Source organism: Harpegnathos saltator, unplaced genomic scaffold (genome assembly GCF_003227715.2).
Source record: "Harpegnathos saltator strain DR-91 unplaced genomic scaffold, Hsal_v8.6 scaffold708, whole genome shotgun sequence".
Taxonomy (NCBI): domain Eukaryota; kingdom Metazoa; phylum Arthropoda; class Insecta; order Hymenoptera; family Formicidae; genus Harpegnathos; species Harpegnathos saltator.
This window is the reverse complement of record NW_020230547.1, coordinates 1,671,323-1,689,013: the sequence shown is the minus strand read 5'-3', so window position 1 is coordinate 1,689,013 and position 17,691 is coordinate 1,671,323. Positions and strand designations below refer to the sequence as shown.

The window sequence follows — 17,691 nt, the reverse complement described above, 5'->3', positions numbered from 1 at the left end:
CAATTGACTCGCTATGCGTAATCGTGAAATTCAGTACATTCGATTCCAGTTGTTCGGGCAGACCTTTCCCTTTTTTATTGCGTACACATATTCCAGCAGTTGCACATTTGCTTCTTTATCTCCGCGTTGTAGTTAAGGAGAGACCGGGAACACGCTCAGGGAAAGAGAGGATAATTTTTCTTCGCTTCACATCAGCTTCCAAAATGGAAGATTAACCTTTGCTTGCGAATAGAAACGAATATAATTCACCGTCACTAATGTAATATTAAAACCTGATACATCGTATTGATATATTATTCACACCTATCTCTTAGTATATACGTGCATCTTGCAAGATAAAAATGTAGCAACGTGCGCGAACATAGCATCAGCGTGTAGTAGCAGCTCCATCACCTGTAGTATCGTGCTATTATCCCTCACTGTTTCGCCTCTGCATAAGCGTGAGACGATCACTCCACTTCGCAATATTGCACTCCTGTCGCAAGAAAGGAAGAAAAGAATTGAGAGAAATACAGTGATACGTCGGGGTGATAAAATTCTCACGTTTCTCTAATCAACTGAACCGCGCTTACAAAATATTTTACCAAGTAAACGATCAATTAGACGATCGAGACTTCTTGATTTCACAATCAACGAGAAGAAAAAGATTAACAAAAGCCAACACAAGATCTCACTCTCGCGAAAGCCACTCGATCTCGAAGATAAAATCAAAAATGGAGCGCCAAATGAATTCTTAGAAACATTATCAACATGGGCGCCGTTTGTAGAAGTCGATTAGGTGGTCTGTTCTTGATTTTGTTTCATTTTCGCGATTCCGAAGATTTCGTAACAGCAAGATCTTGGTTGGCTCTTATTGGCTTTTTTCTCCTTGTCGACCAGGTGTTACGCTCAGTATCCAATCAATGTAGTGCCCAAATACGCATATAGACAGCTGGTTTGTCGGTAGCGCAACCAACTCCGGAAGATATAATGCCGACTAGCACACTATTATGCATGATAGGATTCTCCCAAATCACTGGCCCGCCACTATCTATCTGCAGAAGGTTCGAAAATTAAAATATGGCACGATTGCGCAATGCCCGTGGCGCCGAAACGACATTGTACTCGCACTATGTCAACACGGTCAACTTGTACACAATGAACTTGAATAATCGTAAAAGATACAGTGAAGTGAACAAATAATTGGAGTGTTTTCCTGTCCCTCTCACTGGTTCTCTATTGCCACTCGTACAAACGCGACTTTAGACGCGTCTTTAGACGCGATCGATTATACCTTGGGGACACGGCAGTATCGTCAATGACTGTATCACATAATTCAATACGATGACCTACGGACGATTTCTCCCCGTAAAAGAAGTCCCGTTCCCTTACCTGACAAGCGTCTTTCCTCGGGGTGTAAGTGCACATGTTACCGTCTGTTATGTCAGGATATGCTCGCTTGCAATCCGTACGATTGATTACGTTCAACTTCACTTTGTACGGTTTAGTCAGCTTTGCACAGCCAAGGCTCGTTCGGCCCCATCCTGATTGTTGAGAAGGGTTAAAACGAATAGTAATGTGCGATAAGGATGATCAGATGATACGAGTACTAACCCAACGCCGTCACTATAGAGCCGTGAAATGAGTCGCGACTATTCTGGAATGGCAAACAATCTGGACCGACTTGATCATTATATGTTATCGAGCTAATAATTTGACAAACAGCTATGTCGTTCTGCTTGTTGTCAGCATGTTCAGGATGTATCGTGCACTTGCTTATGCGGTATAACATGGTCGCATTGGTTTCAACGGCTATTTGGAGAATAACATCAAATCTCGTGCATTAAGGCGTATTATACATAATATTATGTTATTTACTACTTTTTACTGTTTTTTTCCTCAATTTATGTTTGCGAAAATACTTTATTACGTAACATAGGTTTCTAAGAATAATTTCTAAAATTAAAAATATTACGTTAAGCTGTAATATATATTTATTATTGATGATAATGATCCGCATCCTTCACTAAGAAATTCAAATTCTCCTGCGAATATTTAGAACATACAAACGCGCTGCGTTTGTCCAGAATACATTTATTTTTTCAGATAGATAAATTGTCGAAAAATATAGCCCGCGTTGCATACAACAATTTCCTCGCGCTTGTATCAGATCTAAGACAGAACTGCGCGACCTGATTCGAGACTATCGTGATCGTTAAAACTTGCTTGGATCTCTCATTTTGAAGGATTATGAACTCAACGTAAATTTGAACTCAATTTTACCTGTACTTGTATCATGTTCGCCGATAATTACACCAAGCTTTCCAAGATCTCTGCCCTTTACACAATGAGCGGCTGTTATTACGTGTTCCGTACTTATTATGGTCGCGCCGCAATGTAAGATTCTTTCGACGCTATCAACGAGACCAGCCATCATTGGAAATTCGTTTACACTGGTTTCCGTTGCAGCCAAATTTAGCTGGAGCCTAAATAAATAACGAAAAGTAACGACAGAGCCTTTCCGCACATAAATTTCGCACGTTGTTTGCAGTCTCTTAGTCGCGTTAATGTATCTCTGAATGATTTTTCACCGTACAAAAAGTCTCACAAAGTAAAGCATACGTACCGGGGTCTTCCAGCCACATCTGCCGGTTTTCCTATTCGCAATTTACACAAAAATTTACCTCCTTCCGTATAATATTGCGAATTGAAATTGATAGTTACATTCATTCCCTCGTTTTCGAAAGTACCCTTACCGCAATACCTATCTATTTTTTGCCCAGCAAATTGGATCGAAAGATTGTCGCCAGTACAAAACTCTACAAAATATCGCAATAAACCATTGAATTTCCTTCCTATTCTGCTTTTAATGACTTGGTTGTTCGTATAAACACTGGACTTAAATTTGGTCGTTAGATTAGGACATTCAAATGTATCCAGCTAAAGAGTGTCCCAAAATTCACGCAAGAAGTAATTTTGATAGAAAACACAGTTTTATAATTAAAAATTGCAAATTTTTTAATGATTCATAATGTATACAGTATAGGGTTATGTATGGAATAGCATGTCGGGTAAATGGCCTCCACGGCTTTGCTGGCACATATGCACTCTTTTGTTGAAATTTTCCATGACCGTTTTGCATAAATGTGGCTGAATTTCGTTGATACAGCGCTCAATTTCCTCCTTTAAGGCGTGGGTGGTCGTCGGCTTGTTGGCATAAACCTTAGACTTCAAAATACCCCAAAGAAAAAAGTCCAACGGCGTTAAATCGCATGATCTGGACGGCCAAATCTAATCACCAAAACAGGAAATTACACGACCACGAAATGACTCATGCAGTAATTGAATTGTTCCTCGGGCTGTATGGCATGTGGCACCGTCTTGTTGAAACCACATGTCGTCCACATCCATATCTTGCAATTTAGACATAAAAAACTGGTTTATCATGTCGCAATAGCGAGCACCATTAACTGTTGCTGTCTGACCAGCCGCATTTTTGAAGAAAAATGGTCTCCGATGATCTCCAGCCCAAAATTCGCACCAAACAATGACACGTTCTGGATGCATTTGTTTCTCAACAATCACTCGGGGATTTTCTGAACTCCAAATGCGAAAATTTTGTCGATTAACCAAGCCATCAAGATGAAAATGAGCTTCATCGTTGAAAATGATTTTGTTCGAAAAATCAGCATCCACTTGTTATTGTTCCATAATCCATTCAACGAACTCTCTTCGCTGTGGCCGTTTACCCGATATGCTATTCCATACATAACCCTATACTGTATACTTTATGAATCAATAAAAAATTTACAATTTTTAATTATAAACCTGTGTTTTCTATCAAAATTACGTCTTACGTGAATTTTAGGACACCCTTTAGCTTCACTCCTAAAATGCGTGATCACGAACGAAATATCTTTGCAGTGTATTTACAACTCACCATGGACATTTCCAGTGTACAATTAATTTTCATGGTATAAGGGCTATATGTTCTCCACGTGCATTGCTCATTTCCCCTTTATCGGGACACTCTTGGTTATATATATAATACGATTCTCCAGGTTCCATGTTTTGAAAATAGTTGCAGTCTGACTGGGCTTCACTCAGCGTCAAAAAAGACAGCAATAGACCAAATGTTACCACTTTGACTAGAACGAAATAATGTTCCCGTAATCATACCGTCGTACATGTGCGTATAGATCCTCTTAAAATTTAATCTTAACTATTTTTGCTGAAACAACAATCTAACTTAACCGTTATGACATGCAGCTGGTTATCCAAATTTTGCGTCAAGTTTGTTGGGATCGATACTGAACTAGAAGATCTACTTGGCGTACTTCGCTCAGCACAGTTATACTTACGTTCAAGATCGCGGAAAAAATAAATCTATAGGCATACCGAAGTATAACTTTAGATGCAAAGCACAGATATTATTTTCCGATTGAATCTCTCAAATTTGTTTTCAAAACATCGAGGAACGTTTAATTACCACTTTCATGTCATTTTACGAATTTATTCAAGCCACGTCGGAAAGTTTGCAAAATTTCCTCGTTGAATGTGTTCAAAATCGCGTCATTTGCCACGAGTTACGAAGAAGATGCAATTTGGTCGACACGCCGGCCGTATTGTCACTTTTACGTAATTTATCGGAACACATATCGCACGTATTTCTCCCCGTAGGTGCCAAAAGCACTCGAAATACCTTCTCGCATGGTATCTCCGTTGAATGACTGCTAGCGGAACGATTCCTGACCTATTCTGGAACGGACGCTTCAAGAGAGAAGCCAGCTATATTGTCCCGGCAAACAACCGCGCGCGCGGCAGAAGAAACGTTTGCTTTTATCCTGACACGAAGATAAAGCAAAGCCGAAATTGATAGTACCTCGCGAGCTACTTTATCTCACAGTTACAGTTCGCGAGAGGATCTGTTACTTTTGGAACAGTACAAATACGAACTTGCGAGTTTGACACGGCATACACGCCAATCGCATATTTCAAATGCGAGCGCGATGAGACGCTTTTTACGCGGTCCCGTCGTTGTCGGCGTGACCGTGAACGAGATTCGAACAAAAAACACAATTCTTGCTCAAAATAGTTGCTCGTATCAATGATGTGAGTCTCGGAGACACTTACTTCCCGATCATATTGAGTTTTGAAGTGTTATCTTAACGAAATTACCAGCTATAATTCTTCGGTCGATAAACAGCTGAAAACGGAAAAATTTCCACGCAAATTGCATCTTCAAATGCAAAACAACGCTCTTTGAAAAATTTCACGTTACTTCATTTGGAAGAGATTTTGATTATTTGAAACGTCGAGCCACACGCCAATCTCTATTGATCGTACAAAAGATCAATTGATTGAATTACTAAAGATACGCGGCAAACAAATCTAATTCGACGTGTGTTCAACTTTTACTTTATTTCTATGGACATAAAAGCGACTGAAAATCCCTTGCTGTTTTTTCCATTATCGAAAAGTGTCTTGAATCATTATCCTCGGCCATAAATGTGAAATGTCTTTCTCCTGGTGAAACAGATGACAAAGAGGAACGCATTTCATTTGCTCCGGTAAATAAATTGTGTAAGGCCGTCCCTTTGCCGTCTTGGAACTTCGATCGACGTCTTTAACATTTCGAATCGAGCAAGTTACGAATCAAAGGTATCGCTTCTTCCGAAATCTTCGCCGCTCGAGAGACCGTACTTTAAGAGATGTTACAGTTTACGCTGTCACAACGGAATTCAAGATGAAATGCGCTAAGATATATTCTCATATCATGTCATTAAATTACAGATTAGGTACTACATTATTTACTACAACACTCGTGCTCGCAAGTGCGCCTTCCTTCGTTAAATTCCGCAATAATAAAAATTTATCACCGTCAGATTTGAAAGAGATCTCTCTTTTTCTATATATGTCTCACTTTCTTGCTCTTTTTCTGTGTATGGTTGTAATTTCCACATTTTTCTCATGCCCCGGCAGAAACGAAAAGAAGACATTTCTCGGGATCGATGTTCCGACGAAGCGTCAACATGTAGCACCTATCTGCTCTCAATATGGCGAAACCCGGTTTATCTCTCGAAATAAATACGTCTTTGAGTGATTTCGCGCGACAGTCACATATAATCGCAATTAAAAATAGAAAGAGAAGAAGGAATAACACGATAAAACATACATGAAGGCATATGCTCGATATTCGGAAAATAAATTAATGTGTAATTCAATGAACTATCCTTCGTGTCCTCGAGTCCTTCGTGTGTGCATACGGGAAAATGAGGGAAGTTGGCTGTGTGAACAAAGTTTTCGGTTTATCAAGCTTAGCGGACCGTCAAACTTTGATATACAATGATGTTGGGCAAAAGCGGACACGATGCGCAACGTAACTTAGTGATAATTGCTGTTATTAAACTTCTACGTCCTACACGGAGCTAAGGAATACACGAGCGCACGTTCAAACACTGTCTCCGACAGATAGATAGATTCTTTCCCCTTGATAGGTTGTAACACAACAAACGGAACGCAAATACTTGACACGCTAAATGATTTTCGGTAATATAGTAAGACATGAAGTAACCAGTTTCGTAAACGATTGGCTTTGAATATGGAATTTTTACGTACACTTCATCTTCTCAGGAAACACCCAACGAAGTTGCTATGCCGAGACACACTTGCCTGCACTGACAAGTAACTTTTGCAGATCAAACAAGTAACTCGCACCTACTACATGGGCTGAAAAGTCATTGGCTTAACAATGAAAAAACGATTTTTTTAATGAAAAAAGTGTTTTATTCCTCAACATAATCTCCATTTAGAGTAATGCACTTAGTGTAACGGTCCGCTAACATTTCGATGCCGGTCTTATAGTGCTCGGTGTCAAGTCCCTCAAAATAGGCATTTGTTTTCAACTTGACCTCCTCATTCGAGTAAAATCTTTTATCAGCGAGCCACTGCTTCAGTCGGGGAAAAAGGAAATAGTCGCTGGGGGCCAGGTCTGGAGAATACAGGGGATGCGGGACCAATTCATAGCGCAATTTCTTTAATTTATCGGTCGTATCGCGAGCCGAGTGAGCTGGAGCATTGTCTTGGTGAAACAAAATTTTTTTCTTTGCCAAATGTGGCCGTTTGACCTTGACCTCGTCGTCCAATCGATCCAGTAATGTACAGTAATATTCTTTATTGATAGTTTTACCATGTTCAAGATAATCAATGAATATTATGTTATGCGCATCCCAAAAAATACTGGCCAAAACCTTGCCGGCTGATTGTTGTGTCTTCGGGCGCTTCGGACGGCTTTCACCAGGCAATAACCACTCCGCTGACTGCCGATTGGACTCCGGTGTGTAGTGATGGATCCATGTTTCATCCATTGTGACAAATCGACGCAAAAACTCCTTCTTATTGCGGTTAAACAGGACCAGATTTTGCTTTGAAAGTCGAACACGTTCCGCTTTTTGCTCAATTGTCAAAAAACGCGGCACCCAACGCGCGCAAAGCTTTTTCATGTGTAAATATTCATGAATGATATGACCAACGCGTTCCTTTGAGATGCCTATGATGTTAGCTAGCTCACTCAATTTCATTTTGCGGTCATTCAACACGATTTCACTGATTTTCTGGATGTTTTCTGGAGTAACTGCCTCATTTGGCCTTCCTGAACGTGGTGCATCATTTGTGCTCGTACGGTTACGACGAAACTCAGCAAACCAATATTTGATGGTTGAATTCGGTGGGGCAGATGTGCCGTAACATTTATCAAGCCATGCCTTTGCTTCAACAGTGTTTTTTCCCATCAGGAAGCAATGTTTAATCAAAACACGAAATTCACTTTTTTCCATAGTAAAGATAAATTCAGAGGTAACGTCACTTCGAAAGCTATAACTTGTACACGAGTCAACGAAATATCATGAAATTTTTACAGCATCTAAGTTAAGGTTGGTACTCTATAGGAAATATAAGGGTTTTTAGTTTGTGGCGCCATCTATATGTCAGGCCAAAGACTTTTCAGCCCATGTAGTACATATGAAGTATATCGTGTCAAGCGTTTCCAAGGCAGAGTACGCAAAAGCGCAATTGTTGCTCGATTCTAACATTTTGCATACATTTGTGATAACACGCCGTCACTTGTTTCTATTATTTACACCTCCATTTCGTTTTTATTTTTACATGCATAACAATACGATAAACAATGTTGCTAGAAGCGATAAATGAATAGACTATCGCAGTAACGACTTCTTATTCGAGACACACATCAAATATAGTTTTAACATTGATATTTGGAACGAGTTATTTAGAATTTTTTATTTTTCTCTATTATCTTACCTCATTATTATTTATTTTACGTTTATGTAGCGTAATAAATGAGCGTACTGGAAGCATCTTCGCACGTATGAAGAAAATGTATACAATCGGATGCGTTAAAATGCGATGATGACCGTGCAGCCCATTGAATTATTTCGTTCTTTGTGAACACCCGAACAAATGGAAACGATTGCTAACTAATAATTAGTTATTTAAGCAGAAAACTAACACAGTAATATTACAGGGTAGATTCGATCGTCGAATATAATCGCACGCACGCACCTCGTCGCGATAGTTGCACTGCGAGAATCTCGCGCTGTTGTACGAACCGGTATTAATATTTATGGTGACACACGGTGTATGGACGACGAAACGTGCCGCCTGCGTGTGCGTATGTGTATGCACGAGATAAACACAATGCAACATCGCGCCCGCAAAACGGCAGCATTCGCCGCAAATTTATTTAGGACGCGTCCGCAACTCTCGTTTTGCTTATTAATATTTCGCTCGTGTTACGTGTGCACACGCGCTGTGTTAACTTTATGCTCGAGTCGATTTTTTTTGAATTTTTTAAATTTCGTTCGCTCTCAAAAAGACTCAAATCAGCGATCCCGGGGAGAGATGGATCAGCGTGTCAGGTCACGGTATAAAAAACAGAAACATATAAACAGAACGCAGATATGAACGAGATGCGTGACAAAGCAATATTTCCGTCGCTGGTGTCGAACTACCTTGTTCCATCGCGAATATTTTCTCAACTATCGACGGTTTAATTAAAATTCCGCATGGGCGAGGAAACAAGCGTCGAAGGTGCTGGTCAGCGCGAATTTGCGCGAGCGAGCGCACGTTGGGAAAGCGCCGTGAACACGCGCGGCCATTATCGCACCGTTTACAGCTTCACGATCAACGTTACTTATTGAATGGACCAAAGTGCGTTAAGACGCGCGTATCGGTCGTGTACTTTAAATAATGTATGAGCTGCGCGCGAAATCCCGCGCATACGTACGTATGCATTTACACGCGTATGTACATTTCGAGCGCGCCGGGTCGGCGCTACTTGTAGTTGCAGCTACACGGATGCTGGACGTACGACCCCCGGGTGAATCGATGGAGCACCCCCTCGCCACCCAGTCACCTTCAGTCTCTGCCTACTCCGTGGCCTCCTCATTGGCATACCTCTCGCCCTTTCCCTCCGCAGCATTCATTTCGCTTTTTCTATCTTCTTTTCTCCCTCTTTCTCTCTTTCTCTATCTCTATCTCTTTCTGTTTTCATCCCTCCGTTTGTCAATCTTTCTCTCTCTCTCTCTCTCTTTCCCTCTCTCTCTCTCTCTCCCCCTCTCTCCCTCTCTCTCTCTCTCTCTCTCTCTCTCTCTCTCTCTTTCTTTCTTTCTTTCCTTCATACCTCTCTTCATTCCTCTCTCTTTCTCTGTCTCTCTTTCTGCAATTTGCACCCTCGCAGTCTCCGCGTCTTCGAGCTCATCCCGAAACTCTCCGCCTGGGATTTTTTTCTTTCCAAAGAATCGCAAATCCTGCCCTTTCTCTCTCACTCTCCCACTGCCTCTTTCTCCTCTTGCTTGCCAATTTCATCCATCTTTCCTCACCTGTCCTTTCCTTGCGCAACTCATGCGCGCTGTTGGGGGCTCGGCCCTTCCTTCGTGTAACCTCCGCAATGTATCGCTCACTCTCCGTCGCTACCACCAGCCTCGTTTCTCTTCTTTGAGAGAAAGAAAGAGAGACCCGCTGTATCCTTCTATCTTGCTCCATCTCCGCGGCGAACCTTCGTGCCACCGATGCTCAACTTTACGCTATCTCTTTATGTTAGTTCTCAATCCGTTCGACTTGACAAAGTACAGATCAGTGGTGGTAGATAGCTGCCCCTGCCGATTAATGCCACCGATAACCCGCGGCCTTTTCTGCATTATCTTATACACGACGGTACGTTCAATTATCAGATCAAATTATCAGATTTGGACGATCAGACATTAACAAAACCAAAGCTGCGCACGTATCAAAAGTGGGTCGAAGTAACGTGAGATATTAAAATCGCGGGACGTGGCATTTGGGACAAAGTGCGACTTTTTTGTCTTTAAACGTAACTCGTGGAGAATATTGACGGTTTGAATTTCGCCGGAGAAATTTCGCGCATTTTTCCATCGATAAAGCACAGACTAAGCTAGTGCGACGAACTTCTCCGAGTGAGTCGCGCACATGCTACCCGCGAGTGAGCCCCGGTCAATCGACGCGTTTCTCTCATCAAGATGCAATATGTCTCACTGAGAAAAGAGGTTTTGTTGGGTCAACAAAACACCTGTAACCGCAACAAAACGTTTGTTAATGTAGGATAGCAAATGATTCCTACTGGTATTGTTATGTTAATCCAACAAATCATAAATTTTTGATTTGTTGGCAATACAGGGTTGGAAAAGATTAGAAATTATGTATAGGCAAATCAGTTGTATTAACTCTTCTTCACCAACGTATAATATACGTATAATATACATAACACATAATATACACGGGTGTCCTATTTTAATGTTCCATCCCAAATAACTCTTCACTATTGAAGTTTCAAGGAAAACAATCTGAATAAAAGTTGTAGGGATTTAAGTCAGCTATCTTATGATGACCTTGACTTTGACCTTGACCTCTATTTTCAAGGTCATTTGAAGGTCAACGCGTTGCGTTTTTTAAATGGGAATCCTTGGGTTTTTATTACACTGTTTTTTCTACTAGTTAATTTAAACGACTTTTGTCTAAAATATTTTTTTATTTGTCTAATATTTTTTGAGATATTTGAGGAAAACTTGATAACTTTTTCAATATTTAACTTACGATATCTCGCTAACTATTTGTCGGAAGAAAAAGTGGTACTAGACTTCCTTGCTTTATTTAGTCTCAAGAATATATTGTTACAATAGCGCCTTGATTTTTGTTAACTTACTGATTTTTGGAAATTTCAAAATCATCAAATCAAGCGAGATATCGTAAGTTAAATATTGATAAAGTTTTCCTCAAATATCTCAAAAAATATTAGACAAATAAAGAAATGTTGTAGACAAAAGTCGTTCAAATTAACTGGTAGAAAAAACAGTGTAATAAAATGTAAGGGTTCCCATTTAAAAAAACGCAAGTTGACCTTCAAATGACCTTGAAAATAGAGATGAAGGTCAAAGTCAAGGTCATCATAAAATAGCTCACTTAAATCCCTATTATTCAGATCATTTTCCTTGAAACTTCAATACTGAAGAGTTATTTGGGATGGGACATTAAAATGGGACACCCTGTATAGCAAAATACGTAAAATATTATACTTGGTGAAACCACGCATGCAATGCGCGTATCATAATTACCAGATAATTCAAATGTACTCCCTTTACATCTAATAAAACATTGGTAGAGAAGAGATATTAGCAAAATAATAACTCTATGTGCGTGTTTTGCAGGAATTCGGGAAAAGAAATAAGGTAAAGCATTATTACACTATTCTTTATTTTTAGCACGACACTTTAATTTTATATAAAATTAATAAATTATTAGATAAGGTTAAGTAAAGTTAAGGGGAATATACATGCAAAGGATCGTACTGTAAACGTATTTTTATCAATAAGAAAGTCTGTAAAAGTGGTTCGTAGCTACTTAAAAAAGCTTATAAATTACTTTAAGATATGCTTTTATCTATACAGGGTATTCGAGATCTCATGCAAACGAAAAATTGTGAAAATTAATCAGATTAAACTGAAAAGAAAAGCCAAGTACCATTTTGCAAAAATCACAATAGTTATTAAGTTATTAATGATTGAAAATGACCACATCTAGAAGCTCTTCTAATTGATAACTTGAAAATTTGCATATTTATTTGCTAAATGGTAAAAAAGACAAGTTCAAGATTCAAGGTTCAAACTACAATATATTCATATCTATCGCTAGACACAATAACCGTCATACAATTACAGATTAGGTCATTCTGAACAAAAGTTTTTTGACCATTTTGCAAATAAGTATGCAAATTTTCAAGTCATCAATTAAAAGAGCCTCTAGATGTAGTCATTTTCAATCATTAATAACTTAATGACTATTGTGATTTTTGTAAAATGGTACTCGATTTTTCTTCTCACAAGGAACATCTGCGAAATGTATGACTCCTTTCGATTCGATTTCGATGAATCTTGGCACATTTGTAAAGTAGCTAAAAATAAAAGATTTATATTTTTTTATCGACAATGGCTCAGGTTTAAAGGATGAAACTGTCCCTCAAAGTTTCATTTCCTTTATTCCATCTTGATAATTATTGCAAATAGAAAAAAACTTTTTAAACAAAAATTGTATGGTTTTTTATGCCGTTAAAATCGAAGACACATACTTTGCGGATGTTCCTTGTCAGTTTGATCTAGCATTCCTTCGTATCTTTATGTTTTTCTGTAGTAAACGACTTTTTCAATAAAACATTTTTATGTCCGAACTCCAGTGACTTCCTGCATATATTCCGCTACATCATGTTTATTCATGATTTTTCAACCACGTTCGGCAAACGTGGCTGATAAATTTTCCTGTATTTTAAACATACTTCAGATAATAATTCTAACTTCGAAGCTACTTTGTTATTAAGCTTTTATTACACCTATAACTAAACTAACGATAAACACAATGGAAATAAAATATGACAAAGATAAAAGCGACGCCGATTCTTTATATCGACCTTCGCGGTTGATGATACGTACATACCAATACCAGGTATGTAAATATGAAACCGGAATTTTTGTATAGAAAATACACGTTTATTGTATGAAAACGATAAAAAATATTTTATTCGAAGTATTGCCCATCGCTAGCTATACATTTTTTTCACCTGTCTGGTGGATGCCACGCCAAAAAAACTGTTGCTCTTTTGAGGCAAACCAATCATCGAGCCATTTTCGTACATTTTCGTAAGAAGTGAAGCGCTGCTCAGCAAGTGCGTGTCCCATCGACGCAAATAAGTAGTAATCGGACGGAGCCAAGTCTGGTGAGTAAGCCGCATGCGAAAATGTTTCCCAACTAAACGCCTCAATCGTTTCCTTCACCAGTTTTGCTGTGTGTGATGGAGTATTATCATGAAGCAAAATCACTTTGTGTTGCCTTTTTTGATATTCTCGTCGTTTTTCACGCAAAGCTTGATTCAAATCGATCATTTGTTGTCGGTAGCGTTCAGTATTAACGGTTTCGCCAGGCCAAGTTTTAGCAGCTCATAATAGATCACACCCTTCTGATCCCACCAAACACAGAGCATTGTCTTCCGTCCATAGCGATTTGGCCTTGCAGTCGATGTCAATGGTTCGCCTGGAGTTACCCATGATCTTTTACGCTTAGGACGCTTTTCAAAATATATCCACTTTTCATCGCCAGTCACAATTCGATGGACAAATGACTTTCTTTTGTACCTGGCGAGCAGCATTTCGCAAGTGGTTTTTCGGTTTTCCTGTTGTCTTTCATTTAGTTCATGTGGAACCCATTTTCCCATCTTCTGGATCTTTCCCATGGCTTTCAAACGTATGGAGACGGCTTCTCGTGTCACATTTAATTGATCCGCGAGTTGTTGTTGCGTTTGAGCGTCATCCTCATCCAATAATGCTTGCAATTTGCTGTCTTCAAACTTTTTCGGTGGTCTTCCACGTTCTTCGTTTCTCACGTCAAAATCGCCACGTTTGAATTTTTTAAACAACTCAAAGCACTGTGATTTACCAAGAGCATGCTCACCGTAAGCTTCGACAAGCATTCGATGCGATTCTGCAGCAGTTTTCTTCAAATGGTAACAGAAAATCAATGCTGTCTGCAATTCGTAGCTTCCAGGCACAAAATTCGACATGTTCAACGCTATTACAAACTATGCTGTTGTATGAAACTTGTATTATGAGTTGAAAATCTTTGTCAGATGTCAACAAATGGAAATGGCGCCAATGACGCGGTTTGACGGTAACTATTAGGTTGTTGCAGATGAAATAGCCATTTTTTAATTTTTAATTTAAATTTTTATTCGACACACTTTATATACATCTCGTCAATCGAAATAGTCTCCCTCCACCTCAATACACTTCCCCCAACGTGATACAAGCGCATCAATGCCTTTCACGTAGAAATTAGAAGAGCGAGATGCAAGAAATTCGTTGAACGCATTTTTCACGTCGCTTTCTGTTTGGAATACCTTTTCACTTAAAAAGTTATCCAGATGCTTAAACAAATGGTAATCAATTGGAGAAAGGTCAGGAGAATAAGGAGGGTGAGGGAGAACTTGGCATTTGTATTCTGTTAATGTTTTTACAGTTTTCTTTGCAATATGCGGTCTAGTATTATCATGGAGCAATAACATACCGCGTCTATTTAATAACGCCGACTGTTCAATATGCAGTTTTTCCATCACAATGTCAATTTCTTGGCAATATTTGTCAGCATTTATAGTTTCACCCTTTTTCAAAAACGAGAAATGCACAATACCCTTGGCAGACCACCATACAAATACCATAAGTTTACGTGGATGAAGGCTCGGTTTCGGCATGTGTTTCGGAGCTTGATCAGCATCTAACCACTGGGCAGAACGTCGACGATTGTCATAAAGAACCCACTTTTCATCACACGTTACTATTCGATTCAATATTCCTTCATTATTGTGTCGAGAAAGCAAAGATGAGCTGATTTCCATACGGCGAAGCTTGTCTCTCTCAGTCAGTTCATGTGGTACCCATTTGTCAAGCTTTTTCACTTTCCCCATAGCCTTTAGGTGTCGGGAAACAGTGGAATAGTGAACGTTGATGCTATGTGCAATATCTCGAACTGATAAACGCGAGTCTGCTTCAACCATGTCTTTAAAAACATTGTCATCAATCACTGATGGTGCATGGCCGCGAGACAAATTGTCGAGATTTGTATCACCAGACCGAAACTTTTCAAACCAACGTCTAATGGTTCGATCACTTAGAGAACCTTCCCCAAAAGCAGTGTTTATGTTTCGCGTTGCCTCGGCCGCACTATGACCAAGTTTGTATTCATACAAGAATATTATCCGCATTTCCTTACTTTCCATGTCAAAGAGATAGCGATTTTCAACGATATAAACAATGTGATAAAAGTAAGGTTATGCGTGCGAATTTACGTGTGGGGCATATACTTTTCAAATATCACGCATGCAACGACAGCTGCATGAAAGGAGCTGAACTACTCGGCCAGGAAATTTGAATTTTGAAAACCGGCCATTTCATATGCAACAATCTAATACATTGACAGCTAGGGCCATCTATGGGCAAATTCGGGTTTCATATTTACAGACCTGATAGATAGTCATGTTGGATATTTTCAATTAAGAATAACATCATGTCACACAGGATGATTTTTTGGGAAAAATTGTGAAGATTAATCAGGTCAAACTGAAAAGAAAAGTCATGTACCACTTTACAAAAATGACAATAGTTATTAAGTTATTAATGATTGAAAATGACATCTAGAAGCTCTTCTAATTAATAATTTAAAAATTTGCGTACTCATTTGCAAAATAGTAAAGGACTTTTTTGTTCAGAATGACCTAATCTTCAATTATATGATGACTATTGTGCCTAATGACAGATATGAGTGATAGTGACAGTATAGTGAACTTTAAATTCTAAATCTTGAACCTGTCGTTAGGCACAATAGAATATAATCATATAATTGAAAATTATGTCATTCTGAATAAAGAATTCTTTTACCATTTTGCAAATAGTTCCTTTATCTTTATTTTCTTTTATTTTTGCAAATTTTTAAGTTATCAAGAAAAAGAACTTCTACATGTGGTCATTTTCATCCATTAATAACTTAATTATTGCGATTTGTGCAAAATAGTACATGACTTTCCTCTCAGTATGATCTGATTAATCTTCACAATTTTTCGTTTCCAAAAGATCCCGGACACCCCGTATATGAGAGTTCAGAATATGGACCATAGAAGAGTCAGGTATATGTGTATATTACGCTATTACGACGTTGTTACTTTTTTTATTTATTTTTTTTATTAAGAGTTGTATATCACAAATATATATTATACATATATGTTTGTGTACATCACAAACATATAATATGATTTGTATCTCCAGCAATATATATTTGTTAAGATTACAAAGAACGAAAAATAATTTGTCGCGGTAATTGTTTGATTTATTCCCCGTATAATTATCAAACAGCGAATGTTCATTTATTGTGACAACAGAAGTCTTTTTCTCAGTGCACACTCACGATATGCGATTCTCGCATAAGGAAGCAACGGCGTAATTTACGTATGAAAGTGGTTTATGCACTTCGTCGTCTTACGTAAATAGTGATAAACGAAAGAAATGCATAGCACATAACGAAATACAGTATATAATGAAATATATGTATGCAAGCACGAGAATGACAAGATCCAAATGTTATTCCGTTTATATGAAGCCTAAGTATAAACAGAGCGTCTCGCGCTCGTCGTTAAGTGTCGTTAGCATCTAAATAATCGGATAAGGTAAGCAGCTAAATATAAATAGATCTAAAGCAGCCAAGGCCAGCCATTACAAACGACGCCGCTTTTACGACGTATAATGTGTATAATAATCGTCGCGATAATTTTAACAAGAAAGGGAGATTCTGATAACCGGTGCGTTCATGAACTACGTTTTATACAGTCATTTGTATTTTGCTGCGAGATTCGGCGATATTTTACATTTGTCGAAATATGATCGATGCATTACAACGGAAAACCCGATTTTTCCGACGCTATCTATCCTTGTAAGATAAATTCGAATTTTCTTGTCTTTCTCTCCCCTTCTCTCTCCTCACGCACCACAAGTGCCGTTGGACACTCCTTGTTACATGCGATGATCCTCGCCGAAAATCCTTTAACTTACAACGCGCAACTCAGGCTCTCGGCGAGAGGAGCTTCCAATCGCAAAGTGAACAGCGAGCGTCTAGTAAATGGGACTGCATTGTCCGTTGACCCATTTAAGCCTTCCATAAGATTCCCCGAGTTATTACGGATCCTCCTATTGAATCGTCGTCTCTGCGGCGGAAGCGGTATCCTTTTCTAACGATTCTTTCCGCGCTGGGCAATCGCTTTTTCAATGCGATCAGTAAAGGTATCGACATAAAATATATAGATTGGTAGGCTTTGCCCGTAAGCTTCGTCGAAAAGGAAAGAAAGGAAGGGAGAGAGAGAGAGAGAGAGAGAGAGAGAGAGAGAGAGAGAGAGAGAGAGAGAGAGAGAGAGAGAGGCAGAAAAATATCGCTCGACGATCATTCCAATTATCCTCCCTAACGTTCCAATTTAATCGCTCTACGCAGAACATCGCAAAACTATCATGTAATAATTTAACGGAGCATCCTTGGAGCTCTTAATCGAAATCGAAATTCCTGTCACAAAAATGAAATCGAAATCGAGAAAATGGA

At 39.0% G+C, this 17,691-nt stretch overlaps 2 protein-coding genes across 2 annotated transcripts; both read right to left on the bottom strand.

The window, feature by feature from the left end:
- Positions 1 to 360: 360 nt before the first annotated feature.
- LOC105186711 (venom serine protease 34) lies at positions 361 to 4,964 on the bottom strand. The gene is given in 9 exon segments (XM_025305660.1): positions 361 to 475; positions 585 to 913; positions 915 to 1,034; positions 1,372 to 1,523; positions 1,594 to 1,791; positions 2,263 to 2,465; positions 2,606 to 2,798; positions 3,920 to 4,127; positions 4,682 to 4,964. Coding segments are annotated over 6 exon segments (840 nt in total). The 5' UTR covers positions 2,710 to 2,798; positions 3,920 to 4,127; positions 4,682 to 4,964; the 3' UTR covers positions 361 to 475; positions 585 to 850.
- Positions 4,965 to 14,311: 9,347 nt separating this feature from the next.
- LOC112590080 (histone-lysine N-methyltransferase SETMAR-like) lies at positions 14,312 to 15,331 on the bottom strand. The gene has a single exon (XM_025305632.1). The coding sequence runs from the start codon at positions 15,329 to 15,331 to the stop codon at positions 14,312 to 14,314; it is 1,020 nt and encodes a 339-aa protein (XP_025161417.1).
- Positions 15,332 to 17,691: the final 2,360 nt, after the last annotated feature.

Bases quoted from the DNA above. Each gene is read 5' to 3' on its own strand.
- LOC112590080 (XM_025305632.1), bottom strand. From the start codon at position 15,331: ATGGAAAGTAAGGAAATGCGGATAATATTCTTGTATGAATACAAACTT.